General features: G+C 39.2%; 1 protein-coding gene across 1 annotated transcript in view; it reads right to left on the bottom strand.

Annotated features, from left to right (window-relative positions):
• Positions 1 to 26580, bottom strand: part of CNTNAP5 (contactin associated protein family member 5) — a 274435-nt gene that overhangs the window by 17136 nt on the left and 230719 nt on the right. Inside the window, exons 15-19 of the mRNA XM_065637507.1 lie at positions 25563 to 25690; positions 25213 to 25383; positions 22933 to 23151; positions 14656 to 14895; positions 12881 to 13105 (exon numbers count right to left, since the gene is read on the bottom strand). Of these exons, the coding sequence (XP_065493579.1) occupies positions 12881 to 13105; positions 14656 to 14895; positions 22933 to 23151; positions 25213 to 25383; positions 25563 to 25690 (983 nt within the window). The remainder of the gene's footprint in view (positions 1 to 12880; positions 13106 to 14655; positions 14896 to 22932; positions 23152 to 25212; positions 25384 to 25562; positions 25691 to 26580) is intronic.

Genomic DNA, 26580 nt, shown 5'->3' on the forward strand with positions numbered 1-26580 from the left:
CCAGTGGAACATCTGCACGAGCTCCTGCACATGCATGGTGCACTGACTCCACCATGCATGGTGCCTCTGACCCCAGAAGCAGTCTGGTTGGTTATGAGGTGAATGAGCAGCCCTGTTTGGCTTCTATATTCAGCCATATTAATGCCGCAAGACTGCTTGCAGATGTAGAGTTAGCGAGAGGGGATGCGGGATGGTTTTCCTTCACTGCATAGTGGATGTACCTGCTCCCTTCAGTCTTTCAAGTTCTCCCTCAGTAATGTCAACTCTGCTGTCTTACAACCTACTGCAAAACCACTTTTTAATGAGCTTGAAACAATGTATAAACTTCCTGCGGAGAGGCAGTTTTGCCATCTCTACACAACTCACAGTGATGTTGGCAGTTCTTGCGATTTGGACTCAGGGTCCAGTTAAGATCGTTCCTCCTTTTCCCTCACCAGGATGTTTGGCTGCTCAGGCTCCTAAGAACTGTACTTTTTGTAACATTCAGTATATTCCAGATGAGCACTGCTGCTCTCTAGGCTTTGGAGGATAGAAACAAAGCTTCTGAAAATGAGAGGGAAAATGAGAATGAACTACTAGGATGAAGGTTTTTTAGCTGATTGAGAGAGCTGCTGGATCAGGTGAGCTTTTAAAATGAAAATAATTTTTTAAAAAAGGATAGAAAGCATTTACTTTCTCACACATAGTCATGCATGTTAGAGGGAAATTTGTGAAGAGATCAAGGTCAGTAACAACTGCTGAATTATTCAGTGTGATATTATAGGTCCTGATTCAGCTGCCCTGAATCATACTGCAAAGCTCCATCCCCTCATTGCACAGCCAGAAAAAGGAGCTACTGTCTATCACCATTTACGTGCCACTTAAAGGTCCAATTTAAATCACAATCCCATTTTCTGGTACTGAATGATTAATCAACAGGGAATAACAACGTAAACATGTTAAAATTATTTCACTCTAGAAAGACATGAGAAAAGAAGCCCAAGTGCAATGAAGTTAAGGGACCTTCTTCAGACCTGCTCATTAGGGCAGCAAGAGTCAATAAAAATGGAAAGGTTGCCTAACCCTTCACACCACAGCTGAGATGACCACACAAAATAAGCTGAAAGTAAGATGTGACAGTGTAACAGCTTGGTCCAAACTAAAAATCATGTCTCAGAAGAAGTACATGATACCTGGAACCTCTGAAAATGTGAAAAATAGAACAGTCGCTAGATTTGGTTTGTGACCTTGTACTAGTTGCTTAGTTTGTAAATGTGAAAAAACTCTGCTCTTCTCATGCTATGAACACACGGGTATATAAAATATAAATGGTACTACTATATTCAGGTGATTAACACAGCAACCAGCACATTTGTGTTCAAAGAGAGCCAGCAAGATATGCAATCTATCTAGGCTCTCAGCTGCTGCAAACAGGGATATATCCATTAACTTCATCAGAGAAAACTGATTTTAAAGCAGAAACCATCTGTTCCATTTGTTGGGAGACAATAGAGGAGGTTCTCGACATCCATTAAGAACAGATCTTACTTTCTACAGTGGTACAATTTTACCTTAAATTATTTAAATATATCAGTGAATAGTATCTTATTTTATCAAATTGCTTTGAATTCCAATGGCAACTTTTTTGGAATGTCTGCTCTTCAAAACCATTGAATTCAAGTCGGCTTTTTGTCTGAGGTCAAATTTGCATTAATATAAACCAGAAGTACATGGGCTCATCTCTCCAGAGGTGTTTTAGAATTTACAGCAGTATAGCTGAGAGCTGATTTTGGCTTGCATTCAGTACCAAAACTCTTTCTGTTTTCAGAGTACAGATTAATTTGTCTGGCAGATTACATTTTACTACTTCACAGGCAAAATAAATGGATTATTAATTAAGTTTATTATTAAGAGGTTTTTGTCCTCTGAATTTTGATTATCTGGTCTGCTGACTTTCTTCATCACACCAACCCAGTGTCACTAACTGCAAATAAAAATCTGTGCATAAACCAGCTCTATTCTCCCTATTATCTATTCTCTCTCTATTTTGTATCATTTTTGCCTCACAATAGGGTTTCACACTAATCATAAGCAGCATAATTTCTGGCAGTCTTGTTGCAGTCATGCCTGTCATCCTCCTCATCTCCCCATGTCTTAGCATGCACACCTGGAGTGCCATAATGTTCAAGCAATGCATTGCCTGTTGTGTTTTTTTCCTTCTCTAATGTATGTGGAATTGCTGGAGGACTTTTCTATTAAGTCCATACAAGAGGCATGGAAGGAAAAAGACAGGTATCATATTTTTGGCCTTGGACTGGAAAATTTTACTGAGCACACTACCCCAGCAGTGTTATAATAGGTATGAGTAGATTGACACTTCATTATTATAGTAATCCCTTTCAACTTCAAATTCTGCAAACTGCAGATCAGCATGGAGATAGCTTCAGAACAGCCCAAGAAAGGAACAGGCACAGTTTAGCCACAGTGTTATACAGCACAGAGTGCCCTCTTTTTGCCACTTCTGGAGGAAACAAGTCCACATGGGTTGCCACACTACTGTGATGATACCACTACCAGTATCAGATCTGGCTTGCTACACACCACTGTGGTCTTCAGTCTGTAATCTGCAGTAGTATCATCTGTGGCTGTAGGGCTGAATGACATCTCTTTGTTGATATGAAACAGCTACAGAGCAACTTTAACAGGGGTCCTGGGGATCCCCTTGTGCAGAGGGAAGTTCTGGGAAACAGAGAAGAAAGGGCAGTATTTATGCTTTCCCATGCTGATGCATAGCTTGGAAATCAAGTGCCAGCATAACCAACTTCCAGGCAGCTACAGGAATAGAACAGTGCCTTCAAACTGCTTCTGCCTTTTTGCTGAGAACAAGAAAGATGTAGTAGTAACTCTTAAGTCTAGTTGTAATAACGACACTAAACTGGTTAGAGATTTCAAAATTTTCCCAAGCTACACAGTGTGAAGACATACCTTGGCCATATTACAGATTCTATGTCCAAAACATTTTCTGATTGAATATGTCAACGGGAGAGTTGTCTGTCTTTTTCTTGTGTCTACAGCAGTGCCTGAGTGGAATGTCAGAAACATCTGGTAGTTTGTGGCCTATGCCCACTAATTTTACATTAATTCTGGATGGCCAAAGCTTGTGTTGAAAATGAAACTGTAATTTTTTAATTATTGGCTGGAAAAGAGGGCAAGGGAAAATGTTACAGAATGTTCTATGTCAGGAAAAGACTTCTTGGCTTAAAAGATCTCACCCAGTGCTAGCTATTTGGCAAAAAGGTTAAAGCAGCTCTGCAGAAAACTAAAAAAATGGATACCAGGAATTTGATCTATAGGTCCATCATTCATAAGCAAGGTTCTTGTCACACGTCACCAGGACCACAGGTGTTGTGGCAGTTAGTCTTGAAGAACCAAACAGCAAGGAACGCAATGTGATGTCTTTGGAGTCTGAAACTTCTCTGCAGGACCTTCATTTACAAAAACTGGTTTTAAATGAGCCCATTTTGAACCCAACATCTCCGCCAACTTCAATAGCACTTTTTAATGACTTAAACTGTCTGGAGCAGCTGGCAAGACATCTTGCACCGCTCAGAAAAGCTGAGGTTACTTTAAGGAGCACCTGTGGGTGGCACACATAAAATGTACAACTTTATCACCATCACGTAACATTAGGAAAAATCATTTAAATCAGGGAAGCTGACAACTCAAATTTGGGACAAATGTGTATATATAAAACAATGAAACACTGCATTAGGAAAAGGGCCTCGGACAACCCCTGCCTGTCCCACTGCCTCAAAGGCACCCAGAAACAAAGGAGTTTATGACCAATAGAACCTCTTACAACTGTCTCAAACCAGCAGTCACCCTCGTTAGACTGTAAGATGTTAATTACACCACTGCATCAACCCTCAGCACTCACCTAAGCTATAGCTAAAAGAGAAAATTATTAAGGAAGGCACCAGTTAAACAAAGGGTAGAATATATTAGTGAGGTTACTGATGTGGCTATTATGAAAAAAAAAATTAAAGTATTTAGCCCAGAAAGCCATTTGTTGCTCATAAGATGAAAATGTTTGTTCACTCCTGATTGCAGAACAGTGCATGACAGTTTTCAGTCCTCTCTACCACAAAATATCTCTGGCAACTTGCACAGATTCAGCATGACTGTGTTGCTCTTCATAGCCTAGATATTTAAAAATGAACCACTACTTTCTCAGTTAGGAGCAGCTGGCTTAGAAACCTACTCCTTAATTAGCAGCTTCTCCCCAGAGATATTTACTCAGTAAATTTACTTTTCAGTGGAAGTGCCGCTGGTGATTTGAAAGAAACAAGGCCCATCTCTTCAGTGTCCAGTGGTATTTAACTAAGAAAGTACTTGCAGATTTTAGGACGTAACTCCTGCTGTTTGTTTTGCATGGTGAAAACAAAGAGGTGAAACTGTCGAACACATTTGCTGATACGATTACTCAGCTATTACATTTGCTTAAATGACACTTTTATATAGGGTTAAAAAAAAAAGCCATCCCCACAAATTTTTGTAATCTTTCATGGTAGTGAAAAAAACTGGTGTTTATTTGAAAGCCTCCCACTCAATGCTTGAGACATTCAGGACTTAAGGATCATATTCAGGCCATTTTATATTAAAAATATACTTTCACTTTGCATTTCTTCAACTTGGAAAAAAGCCCCTAAAGGAGGCTATGCAGAGGCCCACGACCTCAGTTCAGTTTGCAATCCTGCTAGGCAGCTGGAGCCAGATTGAGAATGTCACTTAAACATCAACAAATATAGCTAGTTCCCTGACATGACTGACAAATGTGTTTAACCTTCATAGACATCTTATTCCCACTAGCTGCAAGTTGGCTTAACACAGGCTGACCAGCAATTAAAAAGGAACTGGCAGATGCTTCTTGCTCCAAAGCTAGAAAATATTGCAAGTCTAAAAGACGACCCAGAGGACCAGAGTCATAAAGTTCATCATGCACATAATGAGTGGCTTAAACACAGAGCTTATTCCAGAGATTTTAAGGGGAACACTTGTCTGAACAAAACAGCCCATGTACATGCCGATGTGGCTGGGCCTAAAATAGGAACCGGGCTAACCCATGGATGTGGGATAACACTAAACACTGTCTCTCCAGTTTAGCTCACAGGTAAGCATACACAGGGGTGTATTTATGTATCCTGGAGGTGACAGATAGAGCACGACCACAAACTTCCAGCTTGGATGATTGCTGACAAATCATCTTCCTTCTTTGTGTCACAGTTTATCTGGTGGTGAAACAGGTGAATTTTAACATCCTTTGAAAAATGACGTGAAACTTTTGGGTAAACAGCAATTTTAGAAAGTGCTATTAGTCATTACCATCATCTCTCTACTCCCCAGTACTTCTTTTTGGGGAAGGAACTGCTTGTTCTTTCTTTTACATGGTGATGCTACCTTAATTATCTTTTTTCCCTGAAGGTGACTGTAAATATGAAGGAAAGACCAGAGGGCACCAGGTGCAGTTAAATCTCCCTGAAATTACCTGTTTTCCGATGGTGACATTTATTCTGGTGAATTCTAACCTATACCTTTTCTACACATTCTTTAGAATTTTAAAAATATTTTAAAGACTCTTCATTAACAAAAGCTATCTATATGCTACTGCTGGATCTGATGTTCAGATTTCTCCTCCTGTCTTTAAACACACACTGGATGCCATTAGTCTTCTCATGGTCAGACATTCAGTAGGCTCTATGATTTACTCACCTTTGTATGTAGAAAAATCTTGGCAGGCTTTCATCTTACACTGTACTTTTCATTTAAGACTAGTGTAGCAGCCAGGTTGGAAGGAAGAGGTTTTATTCTTTATCCAGTGAATGAAATAAAAAGTATCATGCTCTGAATTTTATTCCAAAAGTTCAACTTGGCTTTGCAAATTATGCATCATTGCTAACTCTGTGTGAACAGCTCGCAGGCAAAAAAGGCTGAGATAGTCTGTTGTGACACCCTGAGGAATTCACACCAACCTATCCATACTGAGATCCTACCTCATGGTTTCCATTCTTTTCTAATATCTCTCAATCATTCCCGTTTCAGTTTTGGCAGTACAGATACCTATTCAAGGAAGGACTTGTTTCATGCTGGCCTAACAAATAACCATAATGTTCAGCAATGAGAACACGGAAAAAGATGATTTGAACAGAAAAAATGAAATAATCAATTTGAGCACTAGATGATGTCTGTGGAGCAGGAGAGTGAGCAATAATCTTAAATAAAACTAGATACAAATAATCATATGCCTCTCGTTTCAAACCTTCTTTTTATTCTTAACTCACAATAAAGACAGCACAGAACTTTGTGGATTAATGGCTTTCCGAAGTTAATGATCCTTGTTTGTGTCGAGCTCTACAGACACTGCCTGGTTGATCATGAATCTCTCCGAGATGTTCTGGTCCTCTGACCAGTAAGTCCACCTAAGCACTGCCAGTTTCAAAGGTTATGCCAGCCTCTGTGACTGGAGAAGTTGGATCCTTTAATTAGTGGCCCGGATACGACAAACAAGATAAAATGTTTGTTTGGACCCAGGCTGGCTCTTCCAAGTATCATTACCTTGGGGTCCATGTTGTGTGGAAACAGCTACACTGCTCCAAGGCAGCACTTGAGCCAACAGCTCTGCAGAGCTACAGCTCTCCCTACACACCACAAATAATTCACATGTTAAGAATAACTGAAAAATGAGTACTATCAAGCCTCAGGGCTAAAGGTTTTGGTAAAATGGTTCTGAAAAGACCCTAATTTCAGAATTACTGAAGAGCATATATACATATATGCAGCATCCATTTAAACACAGGAGCTTATGACCCCCTATCCTTCTTCTCCAGTCTTCCAGAACAGCTCCACAGAAATCCAACAATAAAATGACTTTTCAATTGCAAAATGAGAGCCAGGAACTTAAATCTTCTAGGAGATAAACACCTCCTCCAAGCAAATGGGAATGCATGTTTTCTTCCAAGCTGATTATCTGTAGACAGTGGTCTGGGGTTTTATGCCAGACACCAGTAAGTTCAAAGTCAGTCTCTATTTATGCAGAACACAGCTCAATTATTAACTGCATGCTCAGGCTTTCCTGCTCAATGTAATCCAATTACAGTTCCCTTGTTTTTCCCTTGCGGGTCTCCAGAACATCTCTTGACCCTTCAGTACGGCAAAATGATCTTCATGAGTACAAACATGTCTATGAATTGAGCTAATGAGACAGATCTTTCAGTTCTCTCCTCTTGGAAAGCAGATAAAGAAATCTGCCAGAGTCCTTGGCTGAATGCTGTGGCTGCTTTTCCTTTCTAAGTCTTGCACACTTAGAGGTTTAAAGTGCCATATGCTAAAACAAACAAACAAACAAACAAACTATTGTTCAGGCACTGAATCTAACTCTTTCCTCAAAGACTTTTTAGTACTGGATTTGAAATGAAAACTCTAATCAGCATTCCATTTGCTGTGAAGTGTGCTTACAGCAGGGAATCATCCAAAGGGTCAGAGTTGTTTCTAACCACAGGAGCTTCTCTACTTATATAAAGAAACTGATTGGGAGATGTCCTGTCACCCCAACCCTTTTAACTCATGATGCCACAGCCAGCCTCCCACTTACAGGCAACTGGGGAAAATTTCTTTTACATTCACCATTCCCAGTGAAACTCTCACTGGCCCTTCAGTCAATAAATAACATAAGGCCAACAACAGCAATTGTTTGAAAGTATAAGATACATAGTCCTATCTGCCATATGAAATCACTTAATGCCTGTGAACCAGAGCCAGACCAAGAATGATTCTCAGTCACTCACAGTTGCTTGAAAACTAGTCTCCTCAACGAAGCTGTCTCCCACAGTTTCCTGCTTCTCATCTGTTAAAAATAACTATACCTGAACCTGAGCACCATTTTCCACTTCAGTCACAGAAATTGTGCAAGTTGTTCAATGGGTGTTTAAAGTCTGTAAGCCAGAATGTGTTCTCAAAAGATCAGACTATTGCACTAGCAATAGCAGATCCTATCGGGTCTTTCTGTAGCAGGTTGTTATGTTCTCTGGTACCCACATCACAAAACTAAAACCTGCAAGGTGATAAAGCAAAAGATACAGCAAAATCACCCCCAAAACCCACCTCAGTGTTTCATTAAGTCCTATTTTCCCTAATTATTTGAGCTTTGCCCCATTGAACTCCAGAATGCACAGCATGAACAGAATAAAAAGATTTTTTGCTTCAAAGACTGAACTAGATTTTTTGCCTTTCCTGACCACTGAATGACAAAGGCGTTGTTTTTGCTTGAGAAAAGTTGCTGGAGATGCAGCTTAATAAACTTGCAAAGCAAAACCAACCAGAACTCACATGCCTTCAACAGAAAAGCTGCATCTGACTTAGAGACAGGAAGAGATCACAGTAGATTTGTAGTTTATTAAAAAGAAAAAAAAAAAATCAGAAGCTTCTCACTAATGGCATTTACTTCTTTTTCTGCAGAGTGTTAATCCAGCTTATCTCTATTACAGGTTTTGGTTCATTTTCCTGTTTACTTCAAATGTCAGCTGATTTCAAGTCCTTATAAGACAGGGCAATGGAGTTGATCTAGGTCCTGCTAATAAATGCTGAGTATCAGAGACCTAACAGAAGAATTTTTCCAGCTGTTTTCATTTGTACTTTTGTTTTTAACAGTTTTGTGATTTTTTTCCTTGTCTTTAATCTTTCCTATACAACTTCAGAGTCTTGCTTTCCAAAAGAAATTGAGAAAAAAGCTCACTGTGATGGCAATAGGTACTGGATAGAAATAAAGAAAAAAAAGGACTCAAATTGTTATGTTTCTTATGAGATCAGATAATAAATAGAGATAAATTTTCAATCGCTCTAGAACAGTTTGAGATTCTATCTCTTTTATTTGATGCTGGCTATCTGCTGTTTTTCTAGATTAGGAATCACATTGTTTCCATGGAGAAAGCAAACAACACTGAGAATCAAAGACTCGGGAAAACATTTTCTAGACAATATAATTCATCGTATTCATATCACATTTGATTACTTGCTGGGAGAAGGAAGAGTGGAGAAAGGAGAAGCACTAACAATTATTGTTAGAGATTGAGACAAAGATTATAATACTAAGGTACTGACAACTTGGTGAAATCCTATATATTAGTAAAAACGTACAGTGAAAATTTAGCCTGGGAAAGAAAAAGATATTTTTTTCTGGGCAGTAGCTTCCTGTGATGTAAATAATTTCTGTGGACGACTAACACTGAAAAGGCTAATTAGAGATGTTTACCCATTTTCTGTAGCTTAGTAATGGGCACTATAATTTGAAATTTCTACAGCACTGAAATTAAAAATGCACAGCCAATTATTACAGTACTGCTAATCTTATGGGTGTAGGATCAATGGGACTATATGAGCTTTACAAACATACCCATCTATACATGCATATACATATCCATCTTTATATAATACACACACATCTATATATATGTGTACTTTAAGAATCTGTGTGTACAATATGTAAGAGTGGGGAGGAAAGAACAATGCTAAGTTATTGGATACAATTTTCAAAGGCATACGCATGATTTTAAAGTGTAAGTATTAACTAATGATGGAAAGAATCCCTAAGTCATCTTTAAAAACATCAGCTTTTGAAAACTAACCCATAAACTGCCAGGATATGAGCCAACTGATCAGAGGTAAGAACAACAAGTTATTTGGGTAGGAACTGTGTCCAGAAATAATAGCTGCTAGGCACTACTGAGCATCTCATTTCATAAAAGCAGGTCATCTGTATTGGTCTAGAATTGTAGCTTCTACATTGACATATGGTTGTACCCAACATCCATCATAACTTTACCTCCTTCATCAACCACCTGCCCTCTAAGGCTCCAAGTGCTTGAAGGGCTTTCTGTGTGGGCAGCATTGATCTGGGTCAGTGAAGCCATGAGTGAGCATGAGCAGATTTTATTTCCTTTCTCAGACCTGATGCTGGCCTGTTGGATAACTCTAAATGAATCATGTTATTACCACAATTCTAGTGTCTCAATCAATACGTACTGTATCTTCTAACAATATGACCTTCTTTACAGACTGACAGTGCAAAGAATGTTGGGGTTAAATGTGATTATTTATTGATTTTATTGAAAACAATTGATTTTACAGGAAACGTTTAACACCTGACTGGATTAGACCGTAGCTACCTGTACTTTCATATAAGGCCCTTTTAATATAGTCTAACAATGAATAAGCTTTGCAGAGACTTTCGCTTCTTTTATGTTAAATATTTAACATGGGAAGTCTGAATTACCAGAAACATTCTTCTCATCACCACTTTTATTAACTAATAATTTGCCTACTTATTTTGTGGATAATAGAAAAGTGAGAATGCCCATTCTCTTTTCACCAGGAGTCTAACCTTTATTTAACCAATCAGTTATCCAGCAGAGACCTGCTTAGGTCCTACTATACACTGTCAAACTCAGCAAGATTCCTTGAAAATGAGCCAATAAGACAGAAGGAATCACACTCACTTTTAATGCTACAAAGGACATTATTATTCATAGTCCAGTAACTTTATGGCAGCATAAACCTCTTGGAGGAAAAAAGACTAACATATCTGAACATTATTTTCATTGGAATAATTTCAGTTCCAACAAGACTAAAAAATCAGAGGATATGAGATTTAAAAAATTACTAAATTTGAGACAAAAAGCAGAGAATCATAGGATCGTTTTGACTGGAAAAGACCTTTAAGATCATTGAGTCCAGCCATTAACCTAGCACAGCGCAGCCCACCTCTAAACCATATCCCTAGGAAAAGGAGGATGAAGACAAGATTTTTTTTTCTAAACTTCTAAAAGGTTTGTCATTAATCAGCTGGGGATTCAGCCTTGAAAATAAAATTAATTACAAAACAAAAGCATCATGTGTACCCTTCCAACTTCCAATGCTAACAAACAACTCTGTAAGCTGTCTCCTGCTTAGTAATTTCTAACCTGGCAGGTTTTTATGTGTGACTGAAATGACTGTCTTGAAAGAATGACACAGAAGCATGCACAGAGTAACCCTGAAAGAGACTTTCAGAAGTTAACCAAGGTCAGCTAGTTATCTTAACAATTCTTCGCATATCGTGCTACATTTTGTAGTCCAAGGGTTTGAAGCCTGACATTTCACCAACCCTCTAAACTACTGTTATCTTCTTTTTACAAGTGAGTAAATAGAGGTACAGATCTGAGAGAAGTGCCCTTGTTTAAATTGCCGGAGTGTGCTGAGAGCTGCTCCACCTAATCTCCAGAAGTACTGAGAGTCCCTATCTCTGTCTGAACCTAAGTAGAGATCTGCAGACAGCGCAGTTGCCAAAATTCAAGGCTTATCTCTGCTCCTGTTGAGTTGCTACAAGAGATTCTGGTGTGCTGATCCCAACCCCTTCCTCAGCCACCGTTAGAGATTTCCCCCCTTCCAGAACTTCACAATTATAGCTTGCTTATGGTTGTATTTCATCAATAAAAGTCAATTGACTCATGTTTCTAAGGTCATTTTACCCTATGCTGGCAAAAGTAAAGGTGATTTAAATGGATATTACATTTTCATTCACTTTAGGGCTATTTTCCATTGCCTGAGTGGCATCAAGAGACCTGAGTGTAACTGAGAAGCAGATTCTGAGGTTTCACCTCAGCAGCTAACCTCTGGCACCCTGGAGATATGCACTGGAATATTCATATATCTGAAAATCATAAACACTTGCCTCCAAGAGCAAATCAGAGAAGGAAATCTGGGACTGGATGGGAGAAGAGAGAGGGTTTCCTCAGTAGCGCCACCACCCTGCTGCAATTCCACTTAGGGGAGCTGGGTTCAGGCACATACTGTCCCAGCCACTTCTCCCAGGGATTGGGATGCTCATCCCATGCCAGCCCAAATGTTAGCTGCCTAACATGGCCAGGAGATAAACTATTGCAAAAAACATACAGAGAATAAAAGCTTCCCCTCCCTCCACCCCACTTATAGTTTCATTTGACATACTTGAAAGCTTAGCTATTTCGGAATTTGCAAGGCTTCGGAGTGGTCTGGGTCATTCAGTCAAGTGCACATATTCAACCACATAGCATTAACTTTCTATTGTTCTGCCACAGGCTAGTGACTCACCAATATGCTTACTCATCACTTCCAGTGCTCCAGTGCCTGAATAACTCTTGAATAATTCAAACATTTCCATTCGTCAAGGATGATGTTTGTCTGGAGTGAGTTTTCTGAGAGCACTATAAGGACTCGGGAGCCAGAGTCTTATTGAAAAGATGTAGGGCCTACACCCTTAAATTCTTTATATGTTTTCAAGAAGTCCCCACACCATGTACCTTTTAATAGAAAATGGATTTACACCTCATGTTTCGATCTGTGAACACAGAAAACTTTGATTTTCTGGCTTTAATATTCAGATGAACTGGCCATACTCCATTGAAACAACCCAGTGAAGAGAAATGCATGTGCCAAGACAGAATGCAAGAGATAAAATGATAATATATTTCTGCACCAAGTGTTCTTGTACGTTCATAGTATTTCTCATTCCCTTATCTTGGAGGCCTAACGGATCTTAGTGTGGAATAAATAGCAAGGAATTGCTATTGTACAGTCTTGCCAAATGGAAGTCAAAGCACATTTTAAGTCCAAACAACATGATTATTCAAAGACTGAATAGGCAAGTGTAGCACCGAATGCCAAATAAAGGGACATAAAAAGGAGTGATGGCCATTTGCGTGAGCTGAATACCACGAAGTTGATAAAGTTGCAGACACAGAAATGAACTTAAATCAGTGGAGAATTCTATACTATTCTCACAAAAACCACAGTTACACTGGTCTCCCTTTGGTAGCAAATCAAGAGTACTTACCATTCTTGGAGAGAATCACAGCCAAATATTCATGAAAGTAGGTGTTGATGTAGAGCAGAAGGCTTGGAGTTTGTGCCGTGAGAAAGCTGAATGCAATATTTTCCTTGGACATGACAGCATCCGCATAAATGGCAGAGCTTGAGGTGCTTGCATTTTTTGTTACAGGGTAAGGTTCTTGGAAAATAAAGGTAACGGAAGTGCCGGCTTCAAATAATGCAGAAACCTCTGAAAGCATATATAAAGCAAGAGAATAATTTCATCTACCGCATTTTCAAATCTCCCAGATAGGCATGAATTAAGCTGACACCCTCCGAAGCAGAACACTGCAAAGTGTACCTGACCCAGCTGACATCACTTCCTTCATTTCGACTAGGTGTATGTCCTTCCTTGCAGTCTATTTGGCTGGCACAGAGAAGGACAGTGTATGGAGACAGGCCTCTAAATTCAACTATTTTAGTGCTGGAATCAGAGCTCCACAAGATAGAACAGGCTAAAATGTCTGTTGGCCAAACAAATGCTCAGTTCACCATCTTCTGACAGCTGACATAAAAAGCAATATTCTCTCCCTTCCCCCCACAGTAAAGACAATATATTTGTCCTTTGCAGTCTCCTTTTTAGACAAAGTCATTATTAAAGCAACACATTGACCCAAAGACAGCCAGTAAGGGAAGCTGAAACATCTACCTGTGCATGATCCCAAGAATTCACACTTATGTTTTTCAATAAACAAAATATAGTCTGGCCATGAAATACACAGATGTGATAACAGCAGTTTTTTCTAATGTGAAGCACAGTAATGTCAGGATGGTGATACCTTCACCTACAAACTGACTACAAGTACCTTCTCTAATAAAGCACCTCCACGTCTACAGCAGCATCTCCTAACGGGACACTATGTGGTTATTTGATACGCCTCTCGTGGCATCGGTGCCAAATCCTCAGCTTATGTAAGTGGGCATAGTTCCGTGGACTGCAGTACAACTAAGCCAATTTACACCAGCAGATGATGTGGCCCACTTAGTAAACCTGCTGCACTCGTGAGGTGAGTGGCAGCCGTGGAAATGAAAACACTCACATTGCACCTTGCTGTTATTGAACAGGAGTTTTGGTAGTTCCTTTCCCTCCCAAAGAGCATGCTATCTAAATTGGATGTTCTTCATTTGCCCTGCTCCTTTTTCCGATATTGGCAACATCTCCTATGAGCCGCCAGAAAGGTTCAGTGAGGACATATTCACCACACACTGAACCATGCAAATCAGTTTTCTCCTGAATGCTTCATGCTTATTTTTAAAATCGCTTAACATTTCAATGGGTTGTCACAGGGATGGCAAAAATACATAAAAAACTACCTCTTTGTCACACCATTGCTCCAAAATTCTGTAAAGAAAAGCTCTCAAGATTTTGTTAAGGTGAACAAAGCTAGATGAGGTTTAAAAACAAGCAAACTAAACATTCAAACATGGGTAGACAACTGTTATGAAAAAATATCAGCCCTATTTGCTAATGTCTGGGCCATTATATGCAGTTGAATACAGGAATCATAGTGGGATATAGCTGGTAACTTTAACAGGACAACTAGTGTAGTTTTAATTTCTGAGGCCACTGAAGTCAACGAAAGGAGGCGTTACAATCTGCTTAAGATAAACTTACTAATGCTGAAGTGACAGCTGATATTAGAATGTCTTATTGTAACATGAGGGACACCAAACTGACAGGAGTGAAACTGCTGTAAATCAGAGACCACTAAGGACTTAGGATCGAAGCTCAGTGCCTACCTTCCTTGCAGAAAGGTCCTTCATAGGCTGAGTTGGTACAATCACAGGAGTAACCATTATACTTCTCCACACATCTTCCTCCGTTATGGCACAGGTTACCATAACTACTGCAATGTCCTGGACATCCAGGTTTAACACCAGACGTCATTTTAGCTCTCTCTTCAAGGTCAAGTTTCTGTCCATTTAAATGCAGAGATCGAATGCATCCCAAAAATCCCTTTTGTCTGGAAGCTGTTCCCCCTGAAAAAGAGAGAAAAAAGGACATGCATTCATTGGTGAGTCTGCACAGTAATCAAAGCCCTGAAGTCCAATCCAGAGGTACAAATATGAATCCATGAATTTTAAAAAATATTATCTATCAATGCATACAGTGGCAAAAGATGATGGACAGCCCTGGAAACTAAAGGCCTCTATCTTTATGAAAGGACTAAAAAGCTGTATGTGACACTTTCTTGTTGCCATTCTTCTCTTTCCTGCCTTATCTACTGCCCTGTCTGGCATTTAAACTGCAAATTCATTTGGGAAAAAAGATTAGCTTCGTTATCATATGTCTGCATATCACCTAATATATGAGAAAGCCAAACCCTCTTTTTTTGTTTGTTTGTTTTTCGTTTTTGTTTTTTTTTGGTTGTTGCCATAGCACAGAGTATAAATAACACCCTAATCCCAACAGCAGGTGAGTTAAACATGCTGATGAGTCCAGATAGCAGGGATGAATGAGGCTCAGCACCAGGCCTGCTGTCTGAAGGGAAATTACTTGAGTCAGAATTTATGCATGACTGCCCAACCTGATGTTGCATGTGAATGGTTATTGTAGGCAGGAAACATGAGTTCAGGTCACAGTTGTGTTATTTATTACAATTGTTCAATATAATGGCATTTCTTCCTGAAGATAAGAGCTGTATGGATCTACACAAGAGGGCAGTTCTGTCTCTACAAGCTAACTAGATTCGTATCTGCCCAATGAAGACACTTTTTCCATGTCTCAACCACGACAAGAGGTAATCTCTAAGAATAACTGTAACTATAACTATAATGATGATTGTTAGAGAGCTTTGTGAAAATATCACCATTTTTCTTATTGTGGGCTTTGTTTGGCAGTGGCCAATGTTTTGCTTTTGAAGATACCGCAATTTTGGTTGCTGCTAAGAAATCTAATTCTGGTTCAGGAGGTAACAGCATTTGTAGGCTCTGAAATGGCAGCTTTATTGGTGATTTTCCTGCAAAAGCAGTATGAATAGAGGTTATCTTTCCAAATTATTCTCTTGTAGAAGTTGGTTCTATATCAAAGTGCATGAGGTAAGAGATGGTATCTTTTGATAAATCCTTGCAGAAGAGCATCTGTTTTTTCATAAATTGTTTAATTAAGCAAGATTTGTGCAAACTAAGAGAATGAAGCAATGGTTTGAAAAGCAATCTCACCAAGACCCTATTGTTCTGCTATACCATTCTCACATATTTTTCTTTCTGGTATACTAACAGCAGAAATTCTGATTTTGAATTAGAATAGTTGAACTATAGGATAGTATGTGTGAGACAGGTTTACTTCATCCTTATTTTAGGATGGCTTTCTCAGAGAAACAAATATTTTCTTTTCAGATGAGCAAATGCTATCTCACTTATTTTAAAGGCCCTCTGAACACAAGAATTGGACCTTTGGCATTTGCTGCACTGTGCACACACAATCCTTTTCTTTGGAGATTTTGCTCCAAAACTGAACATACTGTGTAACTTAAACATTTTATTCAGTAAAACATATTTTAGGATAAGCCTCGGGATCACAAACACCAAGGTTAAGGGTGTTCTTTGCTGAGTGGTGGTGACTGTCAAATGAGCCATGCTGCTTTCAGCAAGGTATTTATACAGCTGAATTTTACCTAGAAGCCTTGGGGCAAGGAAGAAGGTCTGAGAGGATGTGGCAAGAAGTTCACAGAATATTCTTAGTGTAGCTTTGTGACACAAACATATAAATTATTAACACTCAACCAATGAACTGAGGATTTGCTTTAAGAAGCAAAGGACTTTTTGATGGTAAGGGATTAGGATTAGGGAATACGAAGTGTCGTGAATAAGCATTAGGAGCTTTCTTGCTTTATATAACTGATACAAAGAACAGGAAAGGGCTTGGAAGTATAAGAATCATAACTATTATTACTCAGGAGTAGGTGAACTTGCTGTGGTATTCCTCAGAAGACATCCAAGTCACACTTGCTAGTCTCAAAGTTGTACAAAGCAGTCAGGATACACAAGGAGTTAATCATTAATTCCTCCTCCTGGCCTCCAAAATATCCCAAAGTGTCTACAGATTCCTTTTAAAACAACAGTAAACAAAGTATGCCCCTTCTTTTTCTCTCCTTCCTTTTCTCTCTCTCCCAACAAAGTTTCTCAGATGTTTACTCTCTCTGGGGTACATTGCATTTGGACTGTCTACGACAGACAGAGGAGATTCACCCAAGGATTCCTTGCTCCCTTGCTCCCGAGTCAAAACCAGGAATCCAAGCACTTAACTTTGCTAGTCTCCTTAACATTCCAAATAAATAGCACAAAAACTTCTGATCAAGGCTTTATGCATCAAATTAAAGAATTTGTATTTTGTTTCTCTGATGTTGCCAGTTGAGTGCAAATCACTATCTTTCCCCTACCCATACTGGAGTGTTATGGTCATGCCTTCTCCACTAAAAAAGACAGTTTCATCTCTGACTACACCATGAGAGGACATGATGACACACCTCCTCCAGGACCACAGGGATATACCAGGAGACGGACAGACTATCCAAAAGGATGTCACCCATTCTGAATGCTGAAAGCGAGCATCCATTGAAAGGAATGAATTCTGTGTGTCCCTTCAGAGCAAGTATTGTGCCAAACTGGCCTGTTGCTGGGCAGTTTGATGCAGTTGATATTATCTAGCCTGTACATTTGTTTGGGATTTGCTCCTTCTACTCTTTGGGGTATTTTTGGTTTGTTTGGGTTTTTTTAATTAACAAAAGAAACATAGCCAGGTGCAAGGATACCCGTGTTGTAACTGAGAATTATAAAGCAGCCTACAGCAGCTAGATGCCCAAGACCTACTGAAAGAAGGGGAGAAATGGTTTTCTAACTCTTTTGAGCTGCTTTAAAATCCAGGCTGTCTTGATTTTGAGTGTACTAGCAGTAAAAAATAAATTCTCCCTTCCACTTTGCACACACATAAGACTATCTCAGAAGTCTGCCACATAATCCATGTGTGCCAATGTTGGCCTTAAGCAGACTTTCTGTCTTTGTTCTAGGTTATTTCAACAAGTATAGCCATAGAAACACTCTTTCCGGTACTACATAGATAAATACAGAAGTGTCCTCTAAGTCAGTTACAGGTTAACCACAACAGCTAACCATATAAACATTATTTAATCTACACTTTTATCTTTTATTGACTGTGCATACCTGTTTCTCCACAACAAAGAGAAACCATCGAGGACACTCAGATATTTATAGGAAGTGATGCAATAAAACAAGAATTGCTAATTTGAATTCTGTCACATTGTGTTGCTATGGATGAGGAGATAAAAGGAGAGGGATTAGATTTGAACACCTCAAATTTGTCTCCCCTCCTCCAGTTTTACCTCCAGAGAGATCCAGTAAGGAGGTAGCCATTTTCCATGGCTTTTTTTGAATGACATGGAAGAGATCATCATTCCAATGGAACCTAGGGAACATCAGGCAACGACAATTTGTTGCTCAATGCTACGTGGTGTGCTGGCTAGAGCAAATGCTTGGGTTCTGCTCCCCCGAAGAGAACATCCCCTAAAGACAGACATGCAGGGCAGACATCATGTCAGCAAGACACAAGAACAGCCAAGACCATTGAATCACACATAAAACAGGGCAATGAAAGGTGGCAGGGCAGAACTGAATGGAGAACAGGTGGCATGGAAAGAAATGACACCCAAATTCCAGCATTACTGTAGGTGAATACAATGAATAGTATGAGCATATGGGAAGAAGGATCTGATTATCAACTGTATCAATTCCTTTTACACAATATTGATGTGCAGAAGAGACTTCAGGGTAAACAGAAAACACTATATGAGTGCATCTTTCCAGGATATGTAATACTCCTGTGAACTTCTCTATCTGTGGTGTAGTACCAAATCCAAAATGGAAGAATTAGTGTGCATTAGTGTGCAGATAACAAATAACGGGTACTTTATGCTTATCAAAGTCAGAAGTGAGTGAAGATTTTCTGGCACATAGTACTGTTAATCCAAGTAATCTAAGGTGAATTCAGACTCAGTAAGACACACCTAACATTCAGAGATGCAGTTTAAGAAATGCAGAAATGCAGTTTAAGAACATTAAACACACCCACGGTTACACCAAGTACATAGAGCAAGCTGAAAATTGATTTTTACCCTAGCACTGACCCAGACAGGCTTAGGTTCAAGAACAGGCACAACTCAAAATTAGCATAGGGACAACATAAGTCATGGTGAGACTCCCAGGTTCTGCTGTAGTCTCTGAACATCTGGATTTTTCTGCTGGAATAAGCAACCATGACATCCAAACACTGAACTCACTGTCATTATGTATCAGTTAGCATCCCTCTGAGACGACTCAAGTTCACGTTTTTCACAGTCTTTAGGATATAGCTTTGCATTAGTTCACAATCAGTTTTTTCTCCATCTAAAAGGACTATACAATTGTGATTTGGGTTTGTTTCATTTGGTTTCTTATGAAAGAGAATATCTGCTCACACATGTGGTATATTTTTATCTCTGAATCCAGACTTTTTAAATTCCTTGCCCAAATTTAAGAGAGACAATATTATGTTCTCCCATATTTCAAGAAAACTGGTAGCACCGAAGCAGCATCAAGGTCTCCACTCGGGAAGACTGAAGTTTGAATTCATCCCTTACTGGACATAAAAGAACCTACAAACATAAAAGAGAAATCCTTCTCTGCTTAGTCATTGGAAAATTTTCAGTAAAAGCCTAAATCTCCTAAAATACCTAAGTCAGGCAATCTGAAGATAAATTTCCAAGGAAAGTCAGGCCTTCTTAACTCCCACCCTTACGAAGTATTTAAAGGCTCATAATGTGTCTGTATCACCGGATCCAGAGTAAATGAAGCACAGCTCCACTACAACTGACTGTTTTGTGAACATTGCTGGAAAAGGCTTCTGTTCAACTTTCTTTCCTATAAATCATAAAAAGTCTGTTTGACAAGCCAACTTTAAAAAAATAAAACAATGAACCAATATAAAAACCCAAGAGCTAAATTCTTCTATCATTTCTAGTCTCAAATATAACTGGTTCTTGGGTTAAGAAGGAAAAATCTGGCCAAAACTGAAGTAAATAACTCATTCATAAAACAGGCAGCAACTGTTGACAAGGAATGAATTGGTCCAAATTAACAGAATTCCTTTAAAATTATGTTATGTGCCAATCACCCTGTAGTAAATTTTTACAAATGTCCAAATTTATTTTATATGTGTGATCTACTCTATATAACTCTGTATAAGGAAATGACCTTTCTTTTGAGGGAGTTACATAGCCACCTCACACATACTGTACATAGGCTGATGTCTCTCAAGCAACAGGAAAGTAATCGAAGCTTGAAAGCTACAGCGGATCTCCATTCAATCATCATCATAATGCTACATGATACTAATATAGTCCCTTCATCCCAAAGGATCAATAAACCCTTCCAGAAGATAAATAAGCTAAATTAAATTTTGACATTGAGCCTTATTTATTAGATTTACAAAATATGTGAATTGATTCTGGAAAAGAATCAAGAAAAAAAAAAAAAGGTTATATCTTGATGACTAGCTAGCTACCTTCAGTGTGGAAAAAAGTTCGATATTTAAATGGAATAAAATAGGGAAATGCACTTAAAAATTATTTGCAACATTTTAAAAATAGCAAATCACATCAATTACACAGATTATTAATTAAGAATGTGCGCACTAATTATGGATATCCCTTAATCACTGTCAGTATGCAGAGTGCTGCAGAAACAAATATGTTGTGGGTTAGGGGGGAGTAGGGAGTAATATTATGTGCTGCTGTTGCTTTCCTTTTTACAATGTTGTTTATGCATTTATTTTTCAGATGGGATAAAACTCTCTCCACATGGTTGAGGTATTAAATCAGTTGCTTCCTATTAGAGATTGGAATGAGACTTTCAGTAGAGACAAATTATGCCACATCTGCATATTTTTGGACTTCTGCCACCTTTCCCTAGAGCACCCAGGGAGAAACAGAATTAGAATCAGGAGGCTGCCCTTTTCTGACTGCTCTTAGGAAAACTCAGAAAGTTATGGACAGTTTTGGCCTTCAATAAGGTAGAGCTAAAGGCTGAAAAAGCCCTGAAAACATTAGCTTTTCTGTCCTTTTTGTTCAGGTTTCAATAAAATTGTGGATGGACAACTGAGTGCAATCTCTTTATTACTGCACAGTGAGAACTTTTCACCTCTTGGTTGATATAAATTAACTGTGTCCTAGAGGTTATTGTAAATATTAAGTACAATTAGAGAGAGACTTAAGCTGTAAGTCACTGCTGGACTGGTTCAATGTGTTCCTCACAGCACAGCTATATTCACAGGCAGATTCAGATTCACTTCTCCACCAAGATCAAGGGGAACTTTTCTGCACAGCTGTTACCTGTTCGCTCAACCCCCAGCTTGTACAGATGCCTGATGCTATTCTGCTCCAGGTGCAGGGCTCTGCATTTGTCTTTGCTGACAAGGGTTCCTGTTGGCACATTTCTCTGTTGAGGTCCTTAACTACCATGGGTTTCCATGATGCAATTAATTGGTTATGTCTCTTTAAAAACACCATGAGGTTTGTTCAGGTAACATGTTTATTTTCCTGAGGCAGAGAAGCAAGCTTATAGGCAGATACTGCTTTGCAGATGCGAGATGGTAAGCAGCTAGTATATACGACATTTTTGATAGATGACTTAGGGTAAATCCTTCATTTTTACTACTTTAAAAAGACACAACCAAAAATTTGGAAAAGTTTTCCCAGTCATTAAATTCTCTAAGTTTTCTATCTGGAAACAGTACCTTGGCTAGGCTTCTCTTATGTTTCTAAGGTGTCTAGCAGCCCAACCCTGCTGCCTTCAGGCCTGGCCTCCCACAGAATATGTTCTTAGGACCATCTTAGCATTTGAGAAACAATTTATTTTGTAGCAGAAAACAGAAGCCTTGCACTGTGATGGTCTTAAGCCTCCCTTCTGTGAGTTCTTCAGCGAACCTTCCTTTGGCTGAGTCTATGAGAGATCATTTTGGGTATAAATCATTAGCTATGCAGGAAGGACTCCCAGCCATTGATGCAGCTATATCTATTTATTAGCAGATTCATTCCTTACATTCAGAGCCCAGTAATTACTGCACACATACACTATAAAAAGCTCAAATAAACACCCCAAAATCTTCTTAAATCAAAGGGTGTGGATACATGGGTAAACGTTATTAAAATGAATTGTCAGACTGAGGTTTGCTATGGCATTTCAGCTAAGTAAGAGAATCCATTTTAAGGAAAGAATCGGTAGCTACTTGTGTGGCCTTGAAAAAGAAGCAGTTACAACCCACTCCATCACTGAACGGATTACCCAAGAAGACAGTGTTTGAATATAGAAAAGGGAGAAGTCCCTTTGTAATCCCTGATTATATTATCAGATACAAGCTGGTCCTAATCTAGGTTTCATTTGCAAGAGAAACAGGGAAAAAAACTATATGCAAACAGAGATTTTTTTTTTCCCTTTGAAAGATCACCTTCGGTTAAAATACCTGTAGTTGCTTTTCCTGTGTTCATAGCTCTCTCACACATGCACTCTGTAGCCAAATAAGGGTTTTGGCAGACATGCTTGAAAGAACAGACTTTAAGACCATACTGTCATCAGGCTTTGCCCCAGAAACTTATATGAAGAATTTCTGCCTTTTACATTGAATCTAGAAAGAGAGATCACATTTCCTACAGCAAATTGAACAGCCAGTGATGCACACAAAGAAATAGTATGAATTCTTTGGCAATAATCATGTTTCAAGCTTATATTTTTAGACCCTTTTAGACCCTAAAAATATCATCTGGTATAGTATGGTTAAACTATGATTAGTGTTTGAGTGTAAAGGCAATAGTTTGGGTTTACTTTATGTTGCCTGTTGAAGGAGTGGAAGAAAAGAAAACAGAATTAGGTCAGCACATGCAAGCTCAATGGTGAAACAATAGCACTACCAAGGCATGGACATAGAAATATTGTATATATTTACAGAAACCCTTAAACGGTCCCTACCTACAAATAATTGGCTGTTGAGCTGCAAGCGGAAGTGCCCCTCAGCAGGTGCCTCCAGGACCTTCTTGGGGAGGTTGTCCACCTGGAGAGAAGTTTGCTTGAGGTTCCTCTCTGCTCGGACATAGTGCCATTGATTGTCATTCAGGGGTGTAGGAGACTGCACAGTGGCTTCTGTGGGGCCATTCCCAACATCTATGGAGAAGGTGATCTCTTTAGGGGCTGGAATAGATAAACAGATGTGAAGCGGAAGTGAAGGTCTGAATTAAATCACAGTTCTGACATCAAGAAATCTTACATAAATATAGGGTCCATTAACTTTTATGTCGACAAATAGTACAGCATCATTTACCTCCCATCTCCTGCACAGCAGCTTATACATAAATTTAAGCCTGCAGCCTCACCGTTTGATCTCTACTGTGATTATACTCGGCTGTGTGTGCTCATCTTTTTTGCTATAACAATTACAGTGCTCTAGAAATAGTAGGTTATCCTGTTTTTGAAGTGTCAACCACTGTACAAAAGTTGCACAATGGTAGCAAAAGATTTTGGACAAATAACACTAAAATGGGGGAAAGGATGAAGGAGCTCTTTCTGACTAAATCTTTCAAAATGCATGTGCTTAACAATTACAGAACTTGGCTGCAAATGGTAGAAGAGGATCCTACAAGCATTTGTTTGCCTGAATGAGCCTGACCTGGGAAGCAAGGAAAAACAGATGAGCAAAACTAGTTCATTGGTGATCCTAAACTAAAGGGACATATTTAATACATGTCCAGAGACAGCAAGGCTCCTAGAAACAGGATGATAATTGAAAAACAGCAGCCATGTAAAGGAGTCTGTCTTGCTCTGCTGGATGCCTGAAAGGGGCCAGATCTTTTTAACACTCTCGCTACTGATTATTTTTCCTCTTCCTAAAACATAAAATACACCAGAAAGACCAAGAACACAATCCACAGACCACACAACCAGAAGGCTGTGGATTGAAAATTCATAAAAACCTGTTATTTCAAGGCCAAAAAATTGGATATGTCTGGTTTTGGAAGCTGCTTCTTAGATAGTTAGGATAGGAAACACTCCACAGGGATAGACAAAGTTCTATTCTGAGCCTCCGCATCTGCTAAAAGGCCATTTCCCTTTGAAGCATCTGGTCTGTGGAGCTTCCTTGATACAAGGCCTTTAGGCGGTAAATTCCATCTGGCAGCAAGAACTACAACACCAAACTACTAACGAGAAACCTAAGTTTAAAAGACAAGATTTTCCCAAAACTTTCAAATAACTTATTTCTCTGGGGGTACGGATTTAACATACACACAAAAGCTTTCACTAAACAATCCTCCTAGTTGTTTGCAGTATTTGTTATATTTGATAACAAAATGACATTTATACTTCTATATCCCTAAGAATGCAATTCAGTACACTGAAGTACAACCAAATTGGACTTTGATGTGCAATTAACAGTAAATCATACCTCATTACCTTGTGATAATGCACCATGACATTTACCATTGGTTTAATGAATCAAAGGGCCTTGGGGCCCTGTTATATTAATTTTTATGTTGGGGTTATTATAAGCATATTATAAAATGCATAGCACTCATTTTGTTTTTCCTAAGCTTGACAGAATTTGGAATACAGTATTCATATTTCATGTGAACGCCATGGTACCCTTTTGTCACTAATAAATATTTGAAGTCATAGGAATAGAAGTGAAACAAAACCTCACTAAGTTCCCTGCTACTCTCCTTTATATACTGAATGGCAGTTATAAGGCCCATTACAAGTGTGATTGACTTATCTTGCATTAGGATCCTGTCCTTCATAGGCTCTCACCTTGTAGCTGTACCATACACATGGAGTTCCTCTGAAACACTAGGGCTGCATCATACTGAGTGTGTTGCTGATATAGAAACAAAAGTAACCAGAGTGGTTGTATTAAATTTTTTATCCTTCAACTAAAATTACAGTCTACAGGTACATTTAACCAGTGGCTTTTTCTCTAAAGACAGGAAAAAAAAAATCAGTATTGAAAAAGTGAATTCAGTGGCTTGTGTAAGAAAGATAAACCTAGCCAAAACAAGATTAAGTGTAATGACCAGGGCTATACAGGAAACTCTGACAGGAGAGGTAGACAAGTCTACACTAATGGGCCTTTTTATCTCCATCTTATCCTCTTCAGGCACCTTCAGCCATCTCAAGACAGAAGAAAATGTGTCCTTCCCACTTCTTTACACCTGTCAAATTGGGTAAATACACCAAGATTTCTTTAACGGTGAAACTTACAGCTTATTTCAACTCGTATGAAGTCTTTAATCCCAAGGTTTTCCAAGAACACCCCAGAGATGGCGGTAGTTTTGAAGAAGAAGGAGATGTCCGCGCTGACCTCGGCATGGAAGGTGGGGAAGTGCAGGTAGGAGGCCTCTGTGTTGAAGGAAGCAGCGTTCCAGAACTGCCCTGCAAATACAACCCCCTTCTCTATAGTTAATTGGCACACGACAGCAGCTGTGAGCTGCACATGGAAAGCCACCTTTCATCAGATAAATAAGTTTAAAAAAGCAAAACAAAACAAACCCCACACAAAACAAAGAGTGAACATTCTGTACCTACGGAAATTGAGAAGAGCTAGTACTCACTGTCTCCATAACAACGCAAAGGGCCAATTTTCCAAGCAGCCTCAGAATTTGATCTGTTTGTGTCAGTGATCACTATCTGAGTTACAGGCAAATGGTTTTTGAAAGCAAGAAGGCCGGTATCATTTGTCCTGGATTATAATAAACAAACAGAAAGAGACAGATTAACCACAGACAAAATCCCCAACATTCCTTATTCAAGGCAACATTTGAAGAAATGCTTAAAGATGAAAGGTCTTTTGCAGAAATACCTAGAAGACCTGTGACCGGTACATGCCGCTTAAGATACATTTGTGCACATGTGCTCTATGCTCATACATAATACCGACCATTGAAGACGCTGTATTTGGAGACACGATGCTGTCTGGTATGGAATGTAACTGTGTGTCAGCTGCGCAGAATGATTGTGAAGCCGAGACAGCCTGCTGCTGTCCTTCCCGATGGGCATTAATGTAAACCCGGCTCTAGTGGTTTCCTCAGCAGGATGAGTTTGATGTGGATCAGGTATAAGTCCAAGTCTGCATTTCTGCTAAATTAGCTGGAGATAAGTAACAGCATTTATGCTGGCTTTATGCTTTATCCAAGCAGGGAGAGAACACACGATACCTGACCCAGAATGCTGTGAGCACTGGGCAGCCAGACGCTGGGACACAACTGACTAGGCACACTGCGAAGACGGTTGAACTGGCAGAGTGAGTTTGCACTGAATCAGCCCTTTGCATCATGTGGCTGTGGAAATTTTGGTTCAGCAACTGAAATACTGAAGGCTATATTTACTGCACTCTCGAACTACAGTTTCTCATTTGTATCAGCTGGGCTTATTCTTCAACTGCGAATAACTTACACATGGCTGCTGGAAAGGAAGAGAAATAAAGATTCCTAAAGAATTATTTATTTGGTTTTATTCTGAGTGTGCTGGGCAAATTGTTGTCCTCAAAATGCAGCACGACATTTCATGGCAGCCCTCTGGTCCCTAAGCTGATGCAGTGGCCTTGACTCTGGCAGGCTACGTGGATGTGTG

This window comes from Caloenas nicobarica, chromosome 6 (genome assembly GCF_036013445.1).
Source record: "Caloenas nicobarica isolate bCalNic1 chromosome 6, bCalNic1.hap1, whole genome shotgun sequence".
Lineage (NCBI taxonomy): Eukaryota > Metazoa > Chordata > Aves > Columbiformes > Columbidae > Caloenas > Caloenas nicobarica.